The 25,313-nt window shown below is 45.3% G+C and overlaps 1 protein-coding gene across 1 annotated transcript; it reads left to right on the top strand.

Annotated features, from left to right (window-relative positions):
• Positions 1-24,418: 24,418 nt before the first annotated feature.
• Positions 24,419-25,252, top strand: LOC144602929 (uncharacterized). Its single transcript, XM_078416052.1, has one exon. It carries the CDS (start codon positions 24,419-24,421, stop codon positions 25,250-25,252), a length of 834 nt encoding a protein of 277 aa, XP_078272178.1.
• The last annotated feature ends 61 nt before the right edge of the window (positions 25,253-25,313 follow it).

Below are 25,313 nucleotides of genomic sequence, written 5' to 3'. Positions count from 1 at the left end.
AGACGCCGGGCGCACCCTGTGTAAAATATGTGGTCCGCGTATCACCTTTATACATTAAATATATTCCGTCTAGCCGTGAAAAAAAAACTTGCTGCCTTTCCCATCTATCCGCATCATAATTTTACAGATTTTGTACCAGGTTTCCCTTCAACCTTCGGCGTTCTAGGGAAAGCAATCAAAGATTGTCCAGCCTTTGTTTGGAGCTAATACGTTCCATGTAAAATTCTGCAAAGCAGCTTCTGCACTAACCCTTCCACACATCCCAGTCATACTTGCTCCAATGGGACGATGAGAACTGCACACAATACTCCAAATACGCCCAACATAAAGTGTTATAGAGATATATCATGAGTTAGTGACCCATATGTTCAAAGCCCGACCAATGAAAGCAACAGCACGAGACGCCTTATTTACCCCTCCATCGACTTGTGTCGCCACTTACAGCGAGTTCTAGATGTAGACCCCAATACCACTCTGCACATCAGTGCTGTTAAGGATATTGACGTCAACCTTACACATGCCTTTAACATTAACATCTCAAAGTGCACCAACTCACTATTGTTGTCATGAAAACCCATCTACCATTTCTACGTCCATTTTGCAGCTGACCGATATCTCACTGTGTAGCTTGACACCCTACACCATTGTCCGCACTATCAGTAATCGTTGTTTTGTCTACAAACCTACAAGCAACCCATCTACATCGAATAACGTTGATTATCTTGTTGCAATGGGACCTGTCAAGGGGTGGGGTATATTAGGCAGCAAGTGAACAGTCAGTTCTTGAAGTTGATGTGTTGGATGCAGGAGAAATGGGCAGGAGTAGAAACCTGAGCGACTTTGACTGGTATACACTGGAATTTGACTTGTATACACTGGAATTTAGAAGGATGAGAGGGGATCTTATCGAAACGTATAAGATTATTAAGGGGTTGGACTCGTTAGAGGCAGGAAACATGTTCCCAATGTTGGGGGAGTCTAGAACCAGGGACCACAGTTTAAGAATAAGCGGTAGGCCATTTAGAACGGACATGAGGAAAAACATTTTCAGTCAGAGAGTTGTGAATCTGTGGAATCATCTGCCTGAGAAGGCAGTGGAGGCCAATTCTCCGAATGCATTAAAGAGAGAGCTAGATAGAGTTTTTAATGATGGTGGAGTCAGGGGGGTATGGGGAGAAGGCAGGAACGGGGTACTGATTGAGAATGATCAGCCATGATCACATTGAATGGCGGTGCTGGCTCGAAGGGCCGAATGGCCTCCTCCTGCACCTATTGTCTATTGTCTATTGACAAGGGCCAAATTGTTATGGCCAGAGGACTGGGTCAGAGCATCTTTAAAACGACAACGCTTGTCGGGTGCTCCCAGTCCGCAGTGGTGAGTACGTTTCGACAGTGGTCCGAGGAGGGACAAGCTACAAACCGGCGACAGGGTGTTAGGCGCCCAAGGCTCATCGATGCGCCAGGGTAACGAAGGCGATCCCGTCAAGTCCGAACCGACAGGTCAACTGTGGCACAAATCACAGAACATGTTAATGGTGGTCACGGGAGGAACGTGTCACAATACACAGTGCATCGCACCCTGCTGCTTCACCGCAGCCCGGTCAGAGTGCCCACGATGACCCATGTCCACTGTCGAAAGCACCTACATTGGGCACGCGAGCGTCGGAACTGGACATTGGAGCAGTGGACGGAGGTCGCCTGGACCGATGATGAAGTGTTCACGGTGTTGCCCTGGCCTCCAAATTCTCCGGATCTCAAACCGATTGAGCAGATGTGGGATGTGCTGGATTGAAAAGTCCGATCCACGGCGGTTCCACCTCGCAAATTCGAGGACTTGAAACATCTGGTGCTAAGGTTTTGGTGCCAGATACCACAGGACACCTTCAGGGGACTTGCAGAGTCCATGCCTCGGCGGGTCGGCGCTGTTTTGGCGGCTCACGGAGGATCAACAGCATATTAGGCAGGTGGTCATAAAGTTTTGGCTCATGGGTGTAAATGTCAATGGCAGCAAGATGTGGCAGCCAGATATTGACTTAGGGAAGTGCATGCCCTGTCATCTTCAACGGGCAGAATGGAAATCGTTGAGAGTCTCCATTCCATTAGCATTAATGTTACCAATGATCTGTCGTAGACCAACCACATTGTGTGATTGCCGAGAAGGCGCACCAATGCCTCAACGTCCTTCGAAGACTGAGGATATCGGTATTTCTTCAGTGACTCTGACAACTTTCCGAAGATGCAAAATGTGTGCCTGGTTGGATCACGGGTTGGTTTGGGAACATCACTGTCCAAGACCACAAGTAATTACAGGGAGTTGTAGATGTAACCGGTATGTAGTTAATTGGCTTCGTGTATGTTCATATTGTCCCTAGAGTGTGTAGGATAATGTTAATATGCGGGGATCGCTGGTCGGCGCGGATTAGGTGGGCAAAGGCCCCGTTTCCACGCTGTATCTCTAAAACAAACTCTAAAAACTTTTGTTTAATCGACTGGTGGAAAGGCACATTGGTAGAATGTGTTAACATACCTGACTAATAAAATCTTTGTATCTTGTATCCATCTCTCTCTCTCTCTTTCTCTCTCTCTCTCCGTCTTCCCTTCTCCCCCTCTCCCCCCCTCTGCCTCTCCCTCTCCCTCTCCCTCTCTCCCTCTCTCCCTCTCTCTCACATTTGTGGATGACACAAAGCGGGTTGTCAGTGTAAATTGTGCGGAGGGTGCTATGAGGATGCAGGGTGGCGTGACAGATTGTGTGAGTGGGCAGATGTATGACAGGTGCAGTTTAATGTGGATAAATGTGAGGTTATGCACTTTGGTGGTAAGAACAGGAAGGCAGATCATCATCTGAATGGTGTCAAGTTAGGAAATGGGGAAGTACAAAGAATTCTGGATGTCCTTGTTCACCAGTCACTTTAAGTTAACATGCAGGTGCAGCAGGCCGTGACGAAAGCTAATGCAATGTTAGCATTTGTGATAAGAGGATTTGAGCATCGGTGCAAAGAGGTCCTTCTGCAGTTGCACAGGGCCCTCGTGAGACCGCACATGGAGCCCTGTGTGCAGTTTTGATCTCCAAATTTGAGGAGGGACATTCTTGCTATTGACGGAGTGCGGGTTCACGGGGTTAAATGCCGGAATGGCGGAACTGTCGTATGTTGAAAGACTGGAGCGACTAGGCTTGTATACACGGGAATTTAGAAGGCTGGAAGGGGACCTTATTGAAACATATAAGATTATTAAGGGATTAGACACGTTAGAGGAAGGAAACATATTAGCATTGTTGTGAGAGTCCAGCACCAGGGGCCACGGTTTAAGAGTAAGGGGTAGGCCATTTAGAACGGAGATGAGGGAAAACCTTTTCACTCAGAGCGTTGTAAATCTGTGGAATTCTCTGCCTCAGAAGGCAGAGGAGGCGAATTCTCTGTATACTTTTAAGAGGGAGCTAGAGAGAGCTCTTAATGATAGCGGAGTCAGAGGGTATGGTGAGAAGGCAGGAACGGGGAACTGATTGTGAATGATTAGCCATGATCACATTGAATGGCGGTGCTGGCTCGAAGGGCCGAATGGCCTACTCCTGCACCTATTGTATATTTTCTATTGCCTACAATACAGCTCCACCCCCTCCATGACACACTGGTCAACCTGAGGAGTTTCCTTCAGCAACAGACTGGTTCCATCAAGATGTAGGACAGAACGCCACAGGAGTTCCTTCTTCCCTGTGGCTACCAAACTGTACAACTCCTCCCCCTTCTGTCATGGGCTAGACTGAGACTGACTCGACTCCCCCCGCCTCCCTGCACATCCCCAATCCTTTCCACTCATCACTTTAATATCAAATTTCATGTATTTTGTGTTTTTATGACTGTTGGCAGATCAATTTCCCTCCTGGGATAAATAAAGTTCTTTCACATCGTCTCGTATAACGGAAAAACATCATTGCTAACAATGATTAAATCATTAATCATAAACAATGATTAAACAATGTTTCAATCATACCCGCCAGGTTCCAGTTGACAGTTGACCCATCTTTAGGTCTGCCTCGTGAGGCTGAACATTTTCACCGAACTGCCCACAATGAAATAAATCTCTGCAACAATATGAAGAAAATTTATGTCAACCAGCGTTCACTAGAAAATATTTGCAAAGTTAGAAATAACAAACATTATTATTCCGTCCAGACAAAATAAGCTAAATGGTTTGAAGTGCAAAGTAAGTGAGAAGAAGTTGGGCACAGGTTACTACTGATTGTGGATGGTCAGCCATGATCACAATGAATGTCGCTGCTGGCTCGAAGGGCCGCATGGCCTCCTCCTGCACCTATTTTCTATGTTTCTATATAAATCATAACTGTATTATTGATATGCAAAGGCAGTTGTATTCTACCAAGGCTGTCAAATGTTGAACATAGAAAATGTTGAATGGACACATTCAGCACGTCATTGGAGAGTCTACTGATGCTAAATGATCTGATGAGCATTTTGCAGCAATCATCGTTTTGTTTCAGATATCTAGCTCCTGTTTTTCTTTAACATATCAATTGTTAGTTTTTCCAACGTAGAAGCTCAATGTTCACTTTGCATTCCAAGCATGTTTCTTCCCCCTGACTTTGTAGAATAACTCTAATTCGACATCAAAAAGAATTATTCTGCTCAGAAGGCTGTAAGCAAAGGATAAAGAAGCTATTCCAGAGTCTGGTGGTGTGCACATTCAAGGTTCTGAGTCGTTTTCTCCGCTGAGAGCACATAGGAGGAATGTCCAGGGTGGGACAGGTCTTTGAATATGTCGTCAGCTTTTCCAATACATCATGAAGTGTAAATGGTGGAGAGTTTGATCTGTGTGATGGACTAGAATACGTTATCATAAAATGGAGATGGGATCCAAACCTAGCGTGTTGGAAAATGTTATGAAAAATATTGCCTCTACGAGCCTAAACTGTGCAAACCTCCCAAAGCTTCAGACAAAGACAATGTTATTCATGGAAAATGATTAAAAGAAGTTAACACTCATTTTGATCAGGGAGTATTTTAGAAATCTAGTAATGAAAATTAGAATAGAAAAAATTCTAAGGTTAAATAATTCTTGTCATTAATGTTTTGAAATATAGAGTGTGATTACACAAGATCGTACTTCAGACTTGTAAATTGTATTACAAAGAAAACTATCCGCACATCATGTAGACAGTTCTCTCTCTCTCTCTCTCTCTCTCTCTCTCTCTCTCTCTCTCTCTCTCTCTCTCTCTCTCTCTCTCTCTCTCTCTCTCTCTCTCTCTCTCTCTCTCGCTCTCTCTCTCTCTCTCTCTCTCTCTGTCCCTCTCCCTCTCCCTCTCCCTCTCCCTCTCCCCCTCTCCCCCTCTCCCTCTCTCTCTCAACCACCAGCCAACATACACAGTGCGATGAAATTAGCACAACTGCTAACTCAAGAGTCTGCTGTCAAAAAGCTAGAAGCTGGGACGAGGGAAATAAAACAAGAAGCACGTTAGCAACTGGCTACGAGTGTGTTTGGGGTCGGGTTGCTGTTGTCCGGCAGCCCTGCGCTGTTACAAAATAAAAACGAAACACAACCCAGAGAAGTACACAGGAGCCTGTCCTTCGGCCCGCAGTGTAAGCTAATTTCTACCTCCACACCATCCGGATCCAGTTCAGTTAAGGGCAGCAGCTTGCTCGACTCGCTGACGACCAAAATCAAAACCTCGCCCAAAATAACCGCAAAAAATGAAAATAGTTACAAAAATAAAAGTGAGACAGAAGGGGTGAACGTCGCCCAAAATAACCAAAATACGAATAGTAACAAAATTATGAGACGGGAGAGGTTGAAAGACACTCGAGGCCCAGCCTCCGACCTGCTTCCCGTGTGGAGAAAGAGGCCAAGAGATTATTTTTCCCCACACAAGCAAAAAGCACCCAATAGGCCGGTTGCCAGCGGCGGCACCACCTTTAAAAAAAATCGAAATTTACTTTATTCGAGAAATAAATATTAAAAAACATGTTCCTCACAAAACTCCATCCGACTTTCTCGGAGGCTCTATATATATTCAATACATACATTTCAATACACCAACTACACAAAATTACACCCCCCCCCCCTTTGCCACTCATGTGGCCCACTGGCGTGGAATCCCTTCCCTCATTTTGAGGGGCGTCTCCACCACACCCTGCCCCCCATGTCCAGCAGCCGAAGGATCCTAGACTGTGGTCCTCCCCCACAGAGCCTTGGCGTTTGTTACGCCAAGCTTCAGTGCGTCCCTCAGCACGTACTCCTGCAGTCTGCAGTGGGCCAGTCGGCAACATTCCCCGTCGGACAGCTCGCTCCACTGGGAGGTCAACAAACGTCGGGCAGACCAAAGAGCGTCTTTCACCGAGTTGATGACCTTCCAGCAGAACTCGATGTCAGTCTCTGAATGCGTCCCTGGGAACAGTCCGTAAATCACAGAGTCCTCTGTGACGGAGCTGTTCGGCATTAAATCGTGACGGGGACCCTTGCAAACCTCTCCAGACTCTCTTTGCAAATCCACACTCTGCGAAGAGGTGGGCAACCATCTCCTCTCCATAGCAGCCGTCTCCAGGGCAACGAACGCTGGTAGTGAGGAACCGGCTGTGCAGGAAGGATCTGACTGGGAGGGCTTCCCTCACCGCCAGCCAAGCCAGGTCTTGGTGCTTGTTGGGGAGATGTGGCGATGAGCCGTTTGGCCAAACAAGCTGGGAAGTCTGCTCTGGGAACCACGCCACAGGATCCATGGAGTCATTGACCAACCTCCTGGGCGACGACCACCGCGCTCTCTGCCCTTGGCAGCCGCTCGCTGTTTATAGTTCCCGGTAACCAGGGCGCCGGTTGCCATGTGGCGGGCGGCTTCATTGGTTGCCCGTTGCCAGGTGGCTTTGTGACGGGGAGGTCAGGTCGTGTGTGTGCCGTGTCAGCCAAGGCAGGAGGCCTCGACAGAGACAATAAACATAGACACCAAGCAACATAACCTGTAAATATTGTGTCAGCATCATTATTCCACATCAAAGGCGACGATTTGACACCTCCCTACCTCCAGCGGCTCTCGCTCCGTGCGGGTCCTTCACAGAATGGCAGGCAGTGGAGAGTGTAGGTTCGGTGCTGGGGCCGTAACAATTTACAATATATATTAATGACTTGGATAATGCAGTTAGAAGTAACACTAGCAAGTTTGCGGATGCCACAAAGCTGGGTGGCATTGTCAACTGCGAAGTGGATGTTCGGAGGTTGCAGGGTGACTTGGACAGGTTGGGTGAGTGGGCAGATGCATGGCAAATGCAGTATAATGCAGATATATGTGAGGTTATCCACTTTGGCAGCAAACATTAGGAGATAGATTATTACCTCAATGGTGTCAGATTATGTAAAGGTTGGTTGATTTGCGTAGAGCCGGTAGGCCGAAGTCACTGTTTTCATGCTGTTTCTTTCTTACATTTAACTCTGGGTTATAGAGTTTTATCAATGAAATATGAAATAAATGCAGCCACTGGAAATCTGAAAGGAAAATAGAATATACAAGAAACTCTGAAAGAAGATCGAGTGGAATGGAATGGAATACTTTCTTCATCACATGTGACTGGGCACAGTGAAATTCTTTGCTTGCACTCCCAATGTATACAAATGGCACCCACCTACGGCGCTGACAAAGTTACAAAGCACGCCGGCTCCTCCGTTTTTTCTTCGCCCCTCACCCCCCAACAGCGGTTTCCCCATGCCGGGTCCCCAATGCCCTTTGTACTTCCCACCCTCCCCAATTGCCAATCATTCTCCCCCACCTCCCACACGGCTGCCCCCCCCCCCACGCCGGTCCTCCATTGTTCATCCTCACGGCTCCTCCACGCTCGCATCGACCGTCGACCCGTGAGGCAGCGCCGCCGCCGCGAGCCTTCACCACCGCTGAGGCCCCATCGTCGTGAGGCCTCACCGCCGCCGCCACTTCATCGCCACCGAGGCCTCACCGCTGTCTGTGTCCCATTTCACGCCTCCGTGGTGCCGAACTGGGTCCCAGCCGCGGGCTCCGTCGACCGCTCCACCGACCCGAACTCTGACGTGCGAGCCCCTGCTCCTCCGCCTGACCCGCCGGACCCCCGGCCGGGCCCCGACCCGGGCATCTACCCGGCGATCAGGAGGGCATCCAGCCGCGGTGCCTCGATAAAGGCCTCCGGCCGCGTTCCCAGTCGGGAAGCGATTTGACCCGGCGGCCCGTCGTGAAACCATCTGGCTGCGCGGCCCGTCGAGAAGCCGAAGGATCTGATAAAGGTTGGGTGACGGGGCACATTACATCGTTCTGCTGATTCTGCCTGACGTACGCGTTTCCGGTATTTTTGCAACATATTTAGAGATATAATTCAATTTATGAAACAATAAAATTGCATCCCGATTTTAACAACAGTCTGCCTAGCTGTGGACGTATAAATCAACGTTGAAAATATATTTGGCTCAGTTGAATGGACTCCGCAGTTATCCACATAATGATTAGTGGAAGAAGGCCTTTAAATAGATTGGTCCTTTACGACTGCCGTCGAAAGATCGGCTAACCAGTGTTCCATTGTTGCAATTTTTACGAAGGCACGAAGCAGCTCGACAACACTGAGTATATCGTGATCTGATGATTGCGTGCAGTTCTGCCCTCTCTCTTACAGCAATGATTTGGAAGCTGTGAAATGAGTGCAGAAGATATTTACCAGAATGCTTCCTGAACTGGACCTTATTTGCTCCAAGGAGAAGCAGGACAAACTTTGATGGCTTCTTCTGCAATACCGAAGATTGAAGGTATAAATATGTCATATTAGGAGAGCGCTAGCCGGAAAGAGAGTCAGAAACGTTTGCATTGTGGAAAGAACTAGGGAGCATATGTTCAAGGCGAGAGGAACAGACTTTGAAGGGGATAATCTTGCAAGACGTTGTGCAGAGCGCCGTGTACTTGGAACGCAGTGCGAGCGATTCTGGTGGACGCAGGTGTAAGTGTGGGGTGTAAGAGTGTTTAGACGGGCACATGGACCTTGTTAAAATATATGTGACCTATTGCCGGAGTTACTGATACAATTATTGACACAGAACGCACCACAATCCTGTCTACTGCCAATAGATCCGGTGTCATTTGCACGGGCACATGCACGGGCATGTGAATATGAAGATGAGGTAAAAGGGAATACAGGAGATATTGCAAAAGACTCTCGGAAGAATGGGAACAGAAGTTCTAGAGGGGAAAAGAAATTAAGGGCAGGGCCAATTGTGACCGATGTGAGAGGGGAGGTAAATACAGAAGTTAAAGTGTTGTACTTAAATGCGCGTAGTATAAAAAATAAAGTGGATGAGGTTGAGGCTCAGTTAGTCATGGGCAAGTATGATGTTGTAGGGATCACTGAGACATGGCTACAAGAGGACCAGGGCTGGGAACTGAATATTCAGGGGTACACAACGTATAGAAAAGACAGACAGGTGGGCAGAGGGGGTGGGGTTGCTCTGATGGTAAGGAATGATATTCATTCCCTTGCAAGGGGTGACATAGAATCAGGAGATGTTGAATCAGTATGGATAGAATTGAGAAATTGTAAGGGTAAAAAGACCCTAATGGAAGTTATCTATAGGCCCCCAAACAGTAGCCTCGACATAGGGTGCAAGTTGAATCAGGAGATAAAATTGGCGTGTCAAAAATGTAATGCGACGGTGGTTATGGGAGATTTCAACATGCAGGTAGACTGGGAAAATCAGGTTGGAAATGGACCCCAGGAAAGAGAGTTTGACGAGTGCCTGCGAGATAGATTCTTAGAACAGCTTGTACTGGAGCCTACAAGGGAGAAGGCAATTCTGGATTTAGTGTTGTGTAATGATCCTGATCTGATAAGGGGACTAGAGGTAAAAGAGCCATTAAGAGGCAGTGATCACAACATGATAAGTTTTACTCTGCAAATGGAAAGGCAGAAGGGAAAATCGGAAGTGTCAGTATTACAGTATAGCAAAGGGGATTACAGAGACATGAGGCAGGAGCTGGCCAAAATTGACTGGAAGGAGGCCCTAGCAGGGAAGACGGTAGAACAGCAATGGCAGGTATTCCTGGGAATAATGCAGAGGTTGCAGGATCAATTTATTCAAAAGAGGTGGAAAGACTCTAAGGAGAGTAAGAGACACCTGTGGCTGACAAGGGAAGTCAGGGACAGCATAAAAATTAAGGAGAGGAAGTATAACATAGCAAAGAAGAGTGGGAAGACAGAGGATTGGGACTCTTTTAAAGAACAACAAAAGTTAACTAAAAAGGCAATACGGGGAGAAAAGATGAGGTACGAGGGTAAACTAGCCAATAATATAAAGGAGGATAGCAAAAGTTTTTTTAGGTACATGAAGAGGAAAAAAATAGTCAAGGCAAATGTGGGTCCCTTGAAGACCGAAGCAGGGGAATTTATTATGGGGAACAAAGAAATGGCAGACGAGTTAAACCGTTACTTTGGATCTGTCTTCACTGAGGAAGATACACACAATCTCCCAAATGTTCTAGGGGCCGGAGAACCTAGGGTGATGGAGGAACTGAAGGAAATCCACATTAGGCAGGAAATGGTTTTGGGTAGACTGATGGGAGTGAAGGCTGATAAATCCCCAGGGCCTGATGGTCTGCATCCCAGGGTACTTAAGGAGGTGGCTCTAGAAATAGTGGAAGCATTGGAGATCATTTTCAATGTTCTATAGATTCAGGATCAGTTCCTGTGGATTGGAGGATAGCAAATGTTATCCCACTTTTTAAGAAAGGAGGGAGAGAGAAAACGGGTAATTATAGACCAGTTAGTCTGACATCAGTGGTGGGGAAGATGCTGGAGTCAATTATAAAAGACGAAATTGCTGAGCATTTGGATAGCAGTAATAGGATCATTCCGAGTCAGCACGGATTTACGAAGGGGAAATCATGCTTGACAAATCTACTGGAATTTTTTGAGGATGTAACTAGGAAAATTGACAGGGGAGAGTCAGTGGATGTGGTGTACCTCGACTTTCAGAAAGTCTTCGACAAGGTCCCACATAGGAGATTAGTGGGCAAAATTAGGGCACATGGTATTGGGGGTAGGGTACTGACATGGATAGAAAATTGGTTGACAGACAGAAAGCAAAGAGTGGGGATAAATGGGTCCCTTTAGGAATGGCAGGCAGTGACCAGTGGGGTACCGCAAGGTTCGGTGCTAGGACCCCAGCTATTTACGATATACATTAATGACTTAGACGAAGGGATTAAAAGTACCATTAGCAAATTTGCAGGGGGGTAGTGTGAATTGTGAGGAAGATGCAATAAGGCTGCAGATTGACTTGGACAGGTTGTGTGAGTGGGCGTATACATGGCAGATGCAGTTTAATGTAGATAAGTGTGAGGTTATTCACTTTGGAAGTAAGAATAGAAAGGCAGATTATTATCTGAATGGTGTCAAGTTAGGAGGAGGGGGAGTTCAACGAGATCTGGGTGTCCTAGTGCATCAGTCAATGAAAGGAAGCATGCAGGTACAGCAGGCAGTGAAGAAAGCCAATGGAATGTTGGCCTTCGTAACAAGAGGAGTTGAGTATAGGAGCAAAGAGGTCCTTCTACAGTTGTACCGGGCCCTGGTGAGACCGCACCTGGAGTACTGTGTGCAGTTTTGCTCTCCAAATTTGAGGAAGGATATTCTTGTTATGGAGGGCGCGCAGCGTAGGTTCACTAGGTTAATTCCCGGAATGGCGGGACTGTCGTATGTTGAAAGGCTGGAGCGATTGGGCTTGTATACACTGGAATTTAGAAGGATGAGGGGGAATCTTATTGAAACATATAAGATAATTAGGGGATTGGACACATTAGAGGCAGGAAACATGTTCCCAATGTTGGGGGAATCCAGAACAAGGGGCCACAGTTTAAGAATAAGGGGTAGGCCATTTAGAACGGAGATGAGGAAGAACTTTTTCAGTCAGAGAGTGGTGAAGGTGTGGAATTCTCTGCCTCAGAAAGCAGTGGAGGCCAGTTCGTTGGATGCTTTCAAGAGAGAGCTGGATAGAGCTCTTAAGGATAGCGGAGTGAGGGGGTATGGGGAGAAGGCAGGAACGGGGTACTGATTGAGAGTGATCAGCCATGATTGCATTGAATGGCGGTGCTGGCTCGAAGGGCGGAATGGCCTACTCCTGCACCTATTGTCTATTGTCTATTGTCTAGTGGCAGTGATCGGAGGATAACTGTAAACGTGTTTTGTTTACATTGACGTGACATTTGGTCTAAGCATTGTAGACCGAAGAACGCGTTACTGTGCTTTACCCGTTTATTTTGGCGTCACAGCATGGGAGCTAACCCTTTGGCCGCGGTGCCCACGCCGACCACCATATTATCGCACTTACCCATTCACTCGCCAGACATTAGGGGGAAATTTACAGAGGCCAATTTACCTTCAATCCCCGATGTCTTTCGGTACTACGTGGGAGGTATCTGGAGCACCCGGAGAAACCCACTGGCAAAATGAGCAAGGTTCACACAGATTGAACAGCAGGTTAGTCTATGCCGATGTTCTCAGTTCAGTGTTGTTTGTTCCATGTTGAACGTTCTAGACCTGTTCTCTGTTCTATGAGCGGAAATGACTTTAATCATGTCGATCGTAATGAGGATTTGATCTGTGGATTGTCAATAATTTAGGGCCCAAGTCGTCAGTTGGAAAGACGGATCTATGTCCAAGGTTTAGTGCGAATGGATTACGTAAATCAGACCATTACGTTTCGGAGGGTGCGGGATAAAATTAAATAAATTATGAATTTATGTTGACATTGTCTGCCAATGAGAATCAGACGAGATCCTGCCACGGCTCCTCTACTGGCGCGCCTCGTATTCACAGAATGTGTCGGTCGCCCACTGTATTAACAAGTGCCTGCAGATGATGTGTGACACCAATCTGTAGTTGGTCCGGACTTTTCTGATTCCAGTAGCGGCATTAAATAAACCAGATTGTATATATTCTTCATCGCCAAATCAAATACCGCTGCCATCGAATGGGCGAATTCTGCTCTTGCTGCGATATAGATGGTGACAAGTAAGGTTCATCTCTTCCACGTCGCTTAAAAACGGAATCGGACTCACCCATTGATTTTCCTTTTGACGCCCACTTCCTAAATTCACCAAGGATTCCATCAAAAATCGATGCGTTACCGACAACCTGCTGGGAAAGGTAAACAGCGAGCAACATTTCGCAAGTCGAAGGAAACTGGACACTGGGCTGCATTCTGGCGCAGATCGTAGAGCAGCTACTTCACAGCGCAGGAGACCGCGTTCGACCCTGACCTCTGTTGCGAACTGTTTGAAGCTTGCGTGTCCTCCCTATGACCACGTGTGTTCACCTGGTGCATCAGTATGCCATGAGTCTGGACATTCAGTTATGACATTGGCGGCAGGATTCTGTTCATTATTAGTCAGCAAATTAATCTATATCATTCCCCTTTCATCCCTGAAGATGTGTGGGCGACACGAGGAAAAGGAGCAGCTTACCGAATCAATAAAACAATTCACTTTCGTACGAAGTACTGTCAAAGTAATGTTCTAGAACAATAAATTATGGTTATTTTAATTTAAATTTCGTCTTTTTCTACAGCTAACCTGTTTGCAATCGTTATCCTCTCCCGGAGAAAGTGTGGTCTCTCCAAATGTATCACCCTCTATCTGGTATCCATGGCCGTAGCTGATTTAATGGTCCTGATATTCGAGGTAATTCTCTCAGAGATTACAGGTGCCCATTCCTCAATCGTTCTCACATTTGTAAGCTGCATATTTTGTTGAACTGTATTTTCATTGATTGCTCTGTCTGGCTCACAGTGACTTTCACCTTCGATCGATTTGACACAATTTGTAATCAGAATTTATGAGCAGAGTATTGCACTGAGAAAACTGCGGCTTTGGTAATAGCACTAACGTGTATCTTGAGTATTATTCAAAACATTCCAGTATATATTTCCCTCGTACCTCTACAACTGGTTGACAACGTGGCTTGGTACTGTTGGACAACATCAGAAATCTACACCTCTCCATTATGGGCAGCACTTTGGATGATCGAAACAATTCTAACCCCATTTGCACCAATTTTACTGATCATACTCCTCAATGCCATGACAATAAGACACATTGTACACGCCAATAGAGTGAGGAGCGGTCTCCGAGGGAGCAAAAATACCCAGAGCGGCGCAGATATTGAGATGGAGAACAGAAGGAAGTCCATCGTTCTATTGCTGAGCACATCCGGTAGCTTCGTACTACTTTGGATGGTGACCTTCGTGTGTTTCCTGACTGCATACTTCCTGGACGTTCACATTTTAGGATCAGATTACAACGATCCATTTACCATTGCAGAACAGTCCGGATATATGCTGAGGGCTCTGAGTTCCGGCACCAACACGTTTATTTATGGGGTGTCCCAGAAAAAATTCAGGGACGAATTTAAAAATGTGATTAAGAGCCCATTCGTTTTCTTTTCCAATTCAATAAAGTGTTTTTAATGTCACAGTGAAACTGAAAATTATTTTCAAATTACCTCGTGTTCTAGTTTATATTATTGGATCCAACGTTCCGAGATACCATTCGCACCATCGAGTCAATACGATTGTCATGTTAATCCTTGCAGCCCCTTTGCCCTCTGCACGCCTGTTCAATTTATCCCCTTACATGCCACTAAAATGCCCCCTAACGCCCCAGCAGCCCAACTGTTTTATGACCATATCGTGGAGGCCATTAACTCCATCAACCAATTTGCGACTTTGGGATGTGGAGGGGCTATGTTGCCCACCAGATAAATCCCCGTGGTAGCAGGAAGATACAGGCGAAATCCACACAGCATCACAGAACAGTCAGCAGTAGGAGTCTGCAGATACATTATCTACAATAGATAGACACAAAATGCCGGAGTAACTCAGCGGAACAGGCAGCATCTCTGAAGGGAAGGAATGGGTGACGTTTCGGTTCGAGACCCTTCTTCAGACGAGCAGATGTTGATATCAGATAAATGACACATGTGGTGGAGTAAATCAGCAGGTCAGACAGCATCTCTGGGGAACAGGGATGTGTGACGTAATAACAAGGATCTTCATGTGTTGGTTTATGCCGAAGACAGAGCCCAAACGCGGAAGTGAATCGTCGCTGGAGAACATGGATAGGCGACTTTTCGGATCGGAACCCTTCATCAAACTAAATACAGGTTCCGACCCGAAACATCGTCATCCCATGTTCTCCAGGAATGCTGTACGATTCCCTGAGTTACTCAGCATTATGTGTCTTTGTTGCGTTTTGGGTCGAAACAGTGAGTGAAGTCCTGTGTGCCATTTCTGGACATTTTTATTTGGAACTTTCGGCGCGCCATCAACTGTCTTGAACTCTCTACTCCACTTACCGACCTCACCACTTCTGAAAGGAGAACCCTCCACTCTCTCAGCTAAAATACCGACATTGTTAGAAAACGCACCAAGAAGGGACATGCCATTGTAATCTGGCAGGCTGACCTCTACCCAGTTGAGGTAAGAGATCACCTGTCGCACACCTCCTCATACTTCCACATCGACCATTATAACACAGACGCACACTAGGCCACCTCCCAGGCAGTTTCTGATCGCACCGCCTCCGGCGATCTCCCCTCCAGAACCTCCATCCTTATCGTTCCCCAGCCCCACGCTGTCCGCTTCTACCTCCTTCCCAAAATCCACACAGCAGACAGCCTTGACAGACCAATTGTCATGACCTTCTGCTGCCCCGTTGAACCTATCTGTACGTATGTCGATTGAATTTCATCCTTCGTCTTGAGTCCCTTCACACATCCGTCAACCACAACTATGTCTCTTTAATAACATTAAATATCGAGGCCCCATTACGTCAATTCGGTTTCAAGGCCTTCCCGTTCTTCCTCGAATAGAGACACATTCAATATCCCTTTACTAACACTCTCCTCAGCCGGGGCAATATCTCCTGGCCCGGACCAACTTCTTTTTCGACTCCTCTCACTTTCACCGAGTTAAAGGTAAAGCCACGTGCACTCGAATGGACCCAGGCTATACATGCATTTTTGTCCGGTACATCAAACAGTCCTGTTTCCAGGTGCACATTGGCCCTATGCTTCAAGTTTTTCACCGCCACATCGACGACTGCTTCGATGCTGTCTCCTGTATCAACGCAGTATGTTCATTTAATTTCCTTAAAAACTAACGTCCACTTTCCCCCAAAATTCTTGAGAACTATTTCGCCCACCATCCCGATTTCAATTTCCTGATTGAAGCATTTTTGAAAACTGCTCAATGTTTAGTTTGGTCGGACACTCCTGCTCATTCACGGTGTTGCAGATTCAGAGAGTTGGAATAGTTGCTGTCCATTAATATAAAGGACGCCACCGACCGACAGAATGCACGATCGGACCTGAAAGATTCACCGGTGGAAACACGTCGAATTTTACACCCTACCATTGCGTTGCAGGCGAGACTATTTCCAGATTGTAAAGCACAATACTGCCCTTTGCATTGCACAGCCACATATGGTGGTCGCCGCCTCAGTATAGAAACATAGAAACATAGACAATATGCGCAGGAGTAGGCCATTCGCGCCATCGAACTAACACCGCCATTTAATATGATCATGGCTGATCATCCAGAACCGGTACCCTGTTCCTGTTTTCCCCAAATATCCATTGATTCCTAAGAGCTAAATCTAACTCCCTCTTGAAAAGATCCAGAGAATTGGCCTCCTCGTTCTTTGGTGGCAAACAATTCCACAGATTCACAACTCTCTGAGTGAAAAAGCTTTTCCTCATCTCAGTCCCAGATGGTCTACCCCTTATTCCTGAACTGAGACCCCCGGTTCTGGATACCCCCCCCCCCCCGCTCCGCCGCAACATGGGGAACATTTTTCCTGCATCTAGTCTGTGCAATCCCTTAAGAATTTTATGTGTTTCTATAAGATCCCCTCTCATCCTTCTAAATTCCAGTGAATACAAGCCCAGTCGACCCATTCTTTCGCTATATGTCAGTCCCACCATCCCGGGAACCAACCTGGTGAACCTATGTTGCACGCCCTCGATAAATAGAATGTCCTTCCTCAAATTAGGAGACCAATACTGCACACAATACTCCGGTGTGGTCTCACCAGGGCCCTATACAACTGCAGTAGGACCTCCTTACTCCTGTATTCAATTCCTCTCGCTATGGAGGCCAACATGCCATTTCCTTTCTTCACCGCCTGCAGTACCTGAATGCTTCCTTTCAGTGGCTGATGTACAAGAACACCCAGTCCTCGTTGCACCTCCGCATTTCCTCATCTGAGTCAATTCAGATAATAATCTGCCTTCTTGGTCTTGGATAACCTCACATTTATCCACATTACATTGCATCGGCCATGCATCTGCCCACTCACCCAACCTACCCAAGTCACCGTGCAGCCTCAGCATCCTCCTCGCAGCTCACACTACCACCCAGCGTTGTGTCATCCGCAAACTTGGAGAGGTTACATTTAATTCCCTCGTCTAAATCGTTAATATGTATTGTATATAACTGGAATCCCAGCACCGAACCTTGCGGCGCCAACTAGTCACTACCTGGCATTCTGAAAGGAGTTAATTCCTACTCTTTGCTACCTGTCTGCCAACCAGTTGTCTATTCATGTCTATACCCCACCTCCAATACCATGTGGTCTAATTTTGCACACTAATCGCTTGTGTGGGAACTTGTCAAAGACTTTTTGAAAGTCCAGATACACCACAACCACTGGCTCTCCCTTATATACTTGTTACATAAAATTCCGGAAGATTATTAAAGCATGATTTCCCCTTCAAATATCCATGCTGTCTTTGACCGATCCTGTCACAGCTTTCCAAATGCCCTGCTATTACATCTTTGATAATCGGCTCAAGCATCTTCACACTACCTATGTTAGGCTACTTGGTCTATAACTGGCCGTTTTCTCTCTCCCTCCTTTCTTCAAAAGTGGCGTTACATTCGCTTCCTTAGTATGTCGTCGTATCAGTTGTTATTTGGCGGGATTGATTTGAAGTTTGGTGAACTGTTGCCACTTGTGGCGCGTTTAGAACAGTACAAGTACAATCGCTATCTCGCAGCGCCAGAGCAATGGGTTGAATTCTCGAATGTCACCAGTTTGCAATGTGTATGTTGTCCCTGTTGCAGCTTAGGATCTTCCAAGTGCGCCCCCCTCCCCACCCCTCTGCCTACCAAATCCAAAGCTAATAAGTAAATAGTTCTTTGTAAATAATGAGTACAGTGCTGTGCGTGAGAGTGGAAGAATGTGCGAGATCCAGGGACATGGGAATGATGGTAAAGATAACATGGCATTAATTTAGGAATGGTCAAAATCATCGACGGATGTTCAGCCCTGTGGGCCGAATGACTTATTCTGTGCTGTATATCTCCCTGACTCTGTGGCCGGGCAACTGCCTCGAAATTTGATGCTGTTGCACTGTTTTCCTCAGCGACGTGGTTTACTGCGACAACATCTTCTGAGTTGATTACCATGCGTCAGTTATTTAGGTCTGTGGCCTAAAGGACTCACAGATCTCGTTGCCCTTTTCCTTTCCTAACCTGACTCCATTCAGATAATAATCATCCTTCTTGTTCTTGCAGGCAAAGCGGATACCCTCACATTTATCCACATTATACTGCATCTGCCGTGCATATGCCCACTCACCGAACCTGTCCAAGTCACCCTGCAGCCTCATGGCATGTTCCCCACAGCTCACACTGCCACCCAGTTTTTTTGTCACTCGCAAACTTGGAGATGTTACTTTTAATTCCCTCGTCCAAATCATTAATATATATTGTAAATAACTGAGGTCCCAGCACTGAGCCATTAGTCACTCCCTTCCATTCTGAAAAGGACCCGTTACTTCCTACTCCTTGCTTCCTGTCTGCCAACCAGTTCTTTATCCATGTCAATACCCTACCTTCAATACCATGTGCTCAAATTTTGCACACTAATCTCTCGTGTGGGACTTTATCAAAAGCTTTTTGAAAGTCCAAATACGCCACATCCACTGCCTCTCGCTTATCCATTCTATTTGTTTCATCTTTTAAAAAGTCCAGAAGGTTTGTCAAGCATCATTGCCTCTTCATAAATCTAAGCTGACTTTGACCGATCCTTTCACTGCTTTCTACATGCGCTGCTATCACATCTTTGGTCAACGACTCAAGCAGCTTCCCCACTACCGATGTAAGGATAACTGGTCGATAATTCCGTTTTATCTCACCCTCCTTTCTTTAAAAAATTGGTTACATTAGCTACCTTAGTATGTCGGCGTATCAGCTGTTGTTAGGTGGGATTGATTCGGAGTTTGGTGAGCTGTTGTCACTTGTGGCGGATGTAGAACAGTATAATAGCATAACAAGTACTATCGCTGTCGCGCCGCACCAGACAAATTGGTTGAATTCCAACCTCGAATGTCGTCAATAGTTATTTGTAAATAGACAATAGACAATAGACAATAGGTGCAGGAGGAGGCAATTCGGCTCTTCGAGCCTGACCACCATTCAATATGATCATGGCTGATCATTCTCAATCAGCACTGTGCTGTGCAGGTGAATGGAATAATCTGCGAGACGATGATTATTGAGATGGAAATGAGGGTAAATAAAGCATTGGGGTAATTTAGGAAAGGTCAAAATCATGGACGGACGATCAGCACGGACTCTGTGGCCCAATGATGTATTCGGTGCTGTGTCGCTCTGTGACTCCGTGGCCGGGCAACTGCCTCGATATTAGATGATGTTGCACTTTATTCCTCAGCGCTGTGATTCACTGTGACATCATCTTCTAAGATGATTACCATGTGTCAGCTATTTAGTTCTGTGGCTTTGATGATGTAGGTAGATGGAGAAGGATGATTCAAAGTGGATGCCAGGCAAAGTCTGGATGTGGGGTACAGTTAGAGAAACATTGAGTGGAAGCATTGTGCAGCAACGAATAGAGCCCTTCAGACACATCCGTGCCAAACGTTTTAACCCATCTGCATTGAACACCTGTGTCAATTTCAAGAGTTTAGAGGGTGTACAGGGAAATAGAAAATACATCGGAAGGCAGAGAGAATGGTTACATAAGTCTGCATTGAGGACAAGGTGAAGTAAAATCCGAAATCAATTATAAATACATTTATTGGAGCTGGAGGATAACCAGCCAACGAAATCGGACATTTAACCTGCCTTGCTGTGGGGATGTCAAAAATAAATACTTTCCACGTGAACTCACTGCGGAGAAGAGCATTGCATTTGAAGAATTCGCATGGGTGGCAGTGAAATTACAGTGAACATTTATAATGGAGGCGTCAGATATCATCGGAGGTTTAAACATGGATGGATCTACGTATCTGCTGAGGCGTATCGCAAACAGCCATGGAAGGCAAGCCCGAAGATTGTTGAGGATCTGATAGCCATACTTTGTATCTTCATTGGCGCAGACAAGGTTCTAGATGGCTGGACAACAACCAATATGATATCATTGTGCAAGTGGAAAATCAGGGATAAATCTAATATCCCTAATCATAAAAATGCTTCTGCGATGCTTGCTTCCATTAGCTGGGGCACAGAACATTGTTTGATTACTGATTATTTTACTACTCAGGGAAATGCATGGCATTATTCAGATATGATATACTGCAGGGAATGTCTACGGAGGCAGCTTGGGTTGGCCTTAAAAATAAGAGCAATCGCTCTAAATTAATTACATTATAGGCCACCCAGTAGTTGATGGGAAACACGGGAATAGATATGTGCACAGGTTACGAAAGGATACAAGAACACCGGGTTTATTGAAGTGGGTGACATTAACTTCCCCAAAATGAACTAGACCCTAGTCAGTGCAAGAGAATCATTTAGTTAATTTATTAGGTGTATTCAAGAAGGTTTCCTTCATCAGTATGTGGATAGTCCGATTCGAGTTAGGACCAGTCTAGAAGTTGCATTGGAAAACGACTCTGGACAGGTGTTGAGCTGGGAGATTATTTTGGAGAGAGTGATCATAGTTCTTCGTTTAAGATTGGATTTAATAGGGATAGGTCTGGATGATGGAGGAGGATATTAACTTGGCGCAAAGCGTATTACAAAGTTATCAGCCACGTGCTAAGCGGATAGATATGGGGAAGTTCTTGGGTATGTCCACAGCGAACGGTGGGAGTGGTTTAAACGCCATCTGATAAATATGCTGGACCGACATGTTCCAGTAATGAGGATGGACAAGCTTGGCAAGGAAAGGGAATCGTGGATGACCAAGGAGGTTGTAAACTTGACCAGAGTTTTACGGGAATGCTGACTCGATTGGACTGCATTAGTTACAATGAGAAGATGGACAAACTTGGATTGCTTTCCCTGGAATGACGAAGGTTGAAGGGAGACCTGAAATAAGCCTATAAATTCATTGTAGGCATAGATGGAAAAGACAGTCCGAAACGTTTTCCACGCTGGGATGGAGGAGGCAACATATGTTTACGGTGAGATGTCAAAGTTTAAAGCTGATACGCGGGCAGGTTTTTCTGCAGGAAGTGGCGAGTGCCTTGAACGCGCTGCCTGGGATGGTGATGGAAGTAGATGTGAGAGTGGAGTGCAAAAGCCTTTTAGATAGGCAAATTGAAGTAAATTTACATGGACAATTCATCATGGCATTGCTGCAGGAAACAGAGATTACATGTTAACTAAGAAATGGAAGTCCGTACTTATTATTCGCATTATTTTCTAAAACCTAATAATAAGATATCTAATTTATAGGCTGGCCGATTTTGCTGCCAATTATTGCACAATTCCATAATTAGCAGCAGCAAACGTGATCTGCCTGACATTGTTTTTTTAAATGACTAACTCTAATCCCATTTGATTTACCGTGATTAGGCGTCATGTGCTTGCGCCGAAGATCGAAACTACTCAATCGAATCCTTTGCCAAAAGATGCAATGGCATTTCGACAGGCACGCAGATAGGCAGGAATCGGAGGACATGGACAACGTGTAAGCGTGATTATTTAAAAAAAGTTGTTGTTAAGTCTGGTACAGACACTGTTGTCCAAGGACCTGTTCCTGTACTGTACGCATTTACTTTAGCGATACCGCAGTGAAACGGTCGCCTTGGCCACCGAGACCACGGCGAGCACCAATAAACCGTTCTCACGAGTCCTGTGTTATTCCAATTGCTCATTCAATCCCTGCACACTAGCGACAATTTTACCTAGGCGAATTAACCAGCACGTCCTCAGGTGTTTCGGACGTGGGCGAAATCCATCGCTCCTGGAGGAATCTCACGCGGTCACAGGCAGCAATGCCAAGGTTTGCACGGACAGGGTTGGTCGATGCTCCTGTTCCATGTTCCATGTTTTATGTTCTGGAAGTGTTCTGTGTCCTGAGAACGGAAATGGTGCTCATGATGTTGATAGGCAAAGGGAATTTACAACTGGATTGTCTATAATGTAGGGCATGAGTCTTCGGCTGGATTGGCGGGTATATCATACGTTAGTGCGGTTGGATTGGGTAAATTGGAGATTTTCTGTGGTGCAGAGGGTGCTGGATTAAAAAAAACAAGAAATTATAATTTTGTTATAATTGTATCTCCCAAGGAGAAACAGACCAGTTCTTCCTATGGCACATCACGTAATGCGCATCTAATTGTGCGGTGCTATCGGTCCCCCATTGAATTAACATGTGCCTGCAGATGTTGTGTCGTACCAACCTTTAGCTGGTGCGGACGCTTCTAAGTCCATTGGCGTTGTGTCAGAACCAGGACTGTAATTATTCTTAATCGCCAAGTCGAAACAGACCGATAGCGAATTGAACGAATGCAGCCATGACGATATAGAACGCGGCAAGTTCAGTTCATCTGGCTTGTCTCGTGTCCAACTGCAATTGGATTTTTCATTTTCACATGCTCTGCCCAATTTTCCTGAAGTTTCGCGGAGAAGCCGACGCACAGGCGATAACTTATATGGATAAGTAACATATCAGCCAGCGGTATTTCGCTAGCGGAAGGACAAGGGGGCTCAATCAATCAATCAATCAATCAATCAATCAATCAATCAATCAATCAATCAATCAACCAACCAATCAACCAACCAACCAACCAACCAACCAACCAACCAACCAACCAACCAACCAACCAACCAACCAATCAATCAATCAATCAATCAATCAATCAATCAATCAATCAATCAATCAATCAATCAATCAATCAATCAATCAATCAATCAATCAATCAATCAATCAATCAATCAATCAATCAACCAATCAATCAATCAATCAATCAATCAATCAATCAATCAATCAATCAATCAATCAATCAATCAATCAATCAATCAATCAATCAATCAATCAATCAATCAATCAATCAATCAATCAATCAATCAATCAATCAATCAATCAATCAATCAATCAATCAATCAATCAATCAATCAATCAATCAATCAATCAATCAATCAATCAATCAATCAATCAATCAATCAATCAATCAATCAATCAATCAATCAATCAATCAATCAATCAATCAATCAATCAATCAATCAATCAATCAATCAATCAATCAATCAATCAACCCATCAATCAATCAATCAATCCATCAACCCATCAATCAATCAATCAATCAATCAATCAATCAATCCATAAAATTAAACAATCACGCAGGCATGGTAACGTGAGCTCAGCGGAAGGTGGAAACTCCACACAAACAACTCCAGTAACCAGTATCGAACCCGGGACGCTGGAACTATTAGGAAGCTGTGCCACCACTGTCCCCTTGCCTTGATGGAAATGGGTGATGAAAATCCAACGCCTTGTGAAGTACATATATAGGAAATGAAGGTTAAGAGAAGCGTAATTTGTTTAATATATTTTAATATATTTTATTGGCACGTGTACCGAAGTACAGTGAAAAGCTTTTGTTGCGTGCTATCCAGTCGGCGGAAAGGCAATACATGATTACAATCGAGCCTTTTGCAGTGTAAAGATACATAATAGGGGAAATGCATTTAGTGAAAGGTAAAGCCACCAAAGTCCGGTCAAGGATAGTCCGAGGTCACCAAATGTGTAGATAGTGGTCCAGGACTGCTCTCTGGTTGTGGTAGGGTGAATCAGTTGCCCGATAACAGCCGGGAAAAAATATTCCTGAATCTGGTGCTGTGCGTTTTCACACTTCCATACCTATTGGATGCAATATTTGCATTCACATGCGGATCACCAAATCAATCTGCGAGTGACAACGAGGAATGTAAGGGTGACTAGTCCTCTTACCGTAGACATCTGTGTCGAGCATCTCGATGCGAGATACATAAACCAATAATCCACTCACTGTCGTATGAAGAATCGTCAAACGAATGTTCTATTGGAACAATTAATTATTTAATTTTTAATGTGGTCTTTTTTCCAGCTAACCTGTTGGCAGTCATCATTCTATCCAGGGGAAAGTGTGGTCTCTCCAAATGTATCACTCGCTATCTGGTGTCTATGGCCGTAGCTGATTTAATGGTTCTGATCTTCGAGGTAATTCTCTCCGAGATGACATGTGTCTATTTTCCGTATTCATTTCTCAACTTATCTCACATTTGCAAGCTGCGTGTTTTCTTGAATTGTATTTTCGTTGATTGCTCTGTGTGGCTAACGGTGACTTTCACCTTCGATCGTTTTGTAACTATTTGTAATCAGAATTTACGAGCAAAATATTGCACTGAGAAAACTGCGTGGTTGGTAATAGCAGTGACGTGTATCTTGATTATTACTCAAAATATTCCAGTATATATTTCCCTCGTTCCTCTATACATTCGTGATACCGTGGCTTGGTACTGTTGGGTTTCATCCGACATCTACACCACACCGTTATGGGCAGCACTTTCGCTGATCGAAACAATTTTAACCCCAGTTGTACCAATTTTGCTGATTATTCTCCTCAACGCACTGACAATCAATCACATTATTCACGCTAATAGAGTGAGGAGCCGTCTCCGAGGGAACAACAAGGCCGAGAGCGGCGCAGATCAAGAGGTGGAAAACAGAAGGAAGTCAATCATTCTATTGCTGGCCATATCCGGTAGCTTCGTATTACTTTGGATGGTGACCTTCGTGTGTTTCATGAGTGTAAACTTCCTGGACGTTCAGCTTTTAGGGTCAGATTACAACAAACCATTTACCATTGCAGAACAGTCCGGATATATGCTGAGGGCTCTGAGTTCCTGCACCAACACGTTTATTTATGGGGTGTCCCAGAAAAAATTCAGGGAGGAATTTAAAAATGTGATTTTGCGCCCTTTCTTTTTCTTTTCCAATTCAATGAAGTGTTTTTAATGTCCCGGTGAAACTGAAAATTTATTTCGAAATTACGTTGTCTCATTTATTACATTATTGC

This window comes from Rhinoraja longicauda, chromosome 19, assembly GCF_053455715.1.
Source record: "Rhinoraja longicauda isolate Sanriku21f chromosome 19, sRhiLon1.1, whole genome shotgun sequence".
In the NCBI taxonomy this organism is placed as follows: Eukaryota; Metazoa; Chordata; class Chondrichthyes; order Rajiformes; family Arhynchobatidae; genus Rhinoraja; species Rhinoraja longicauda.
Note: the sequence above shows the minus strand (reverse complement) of the source record. Positions and strands in the feature narration are given on the sequence as shown.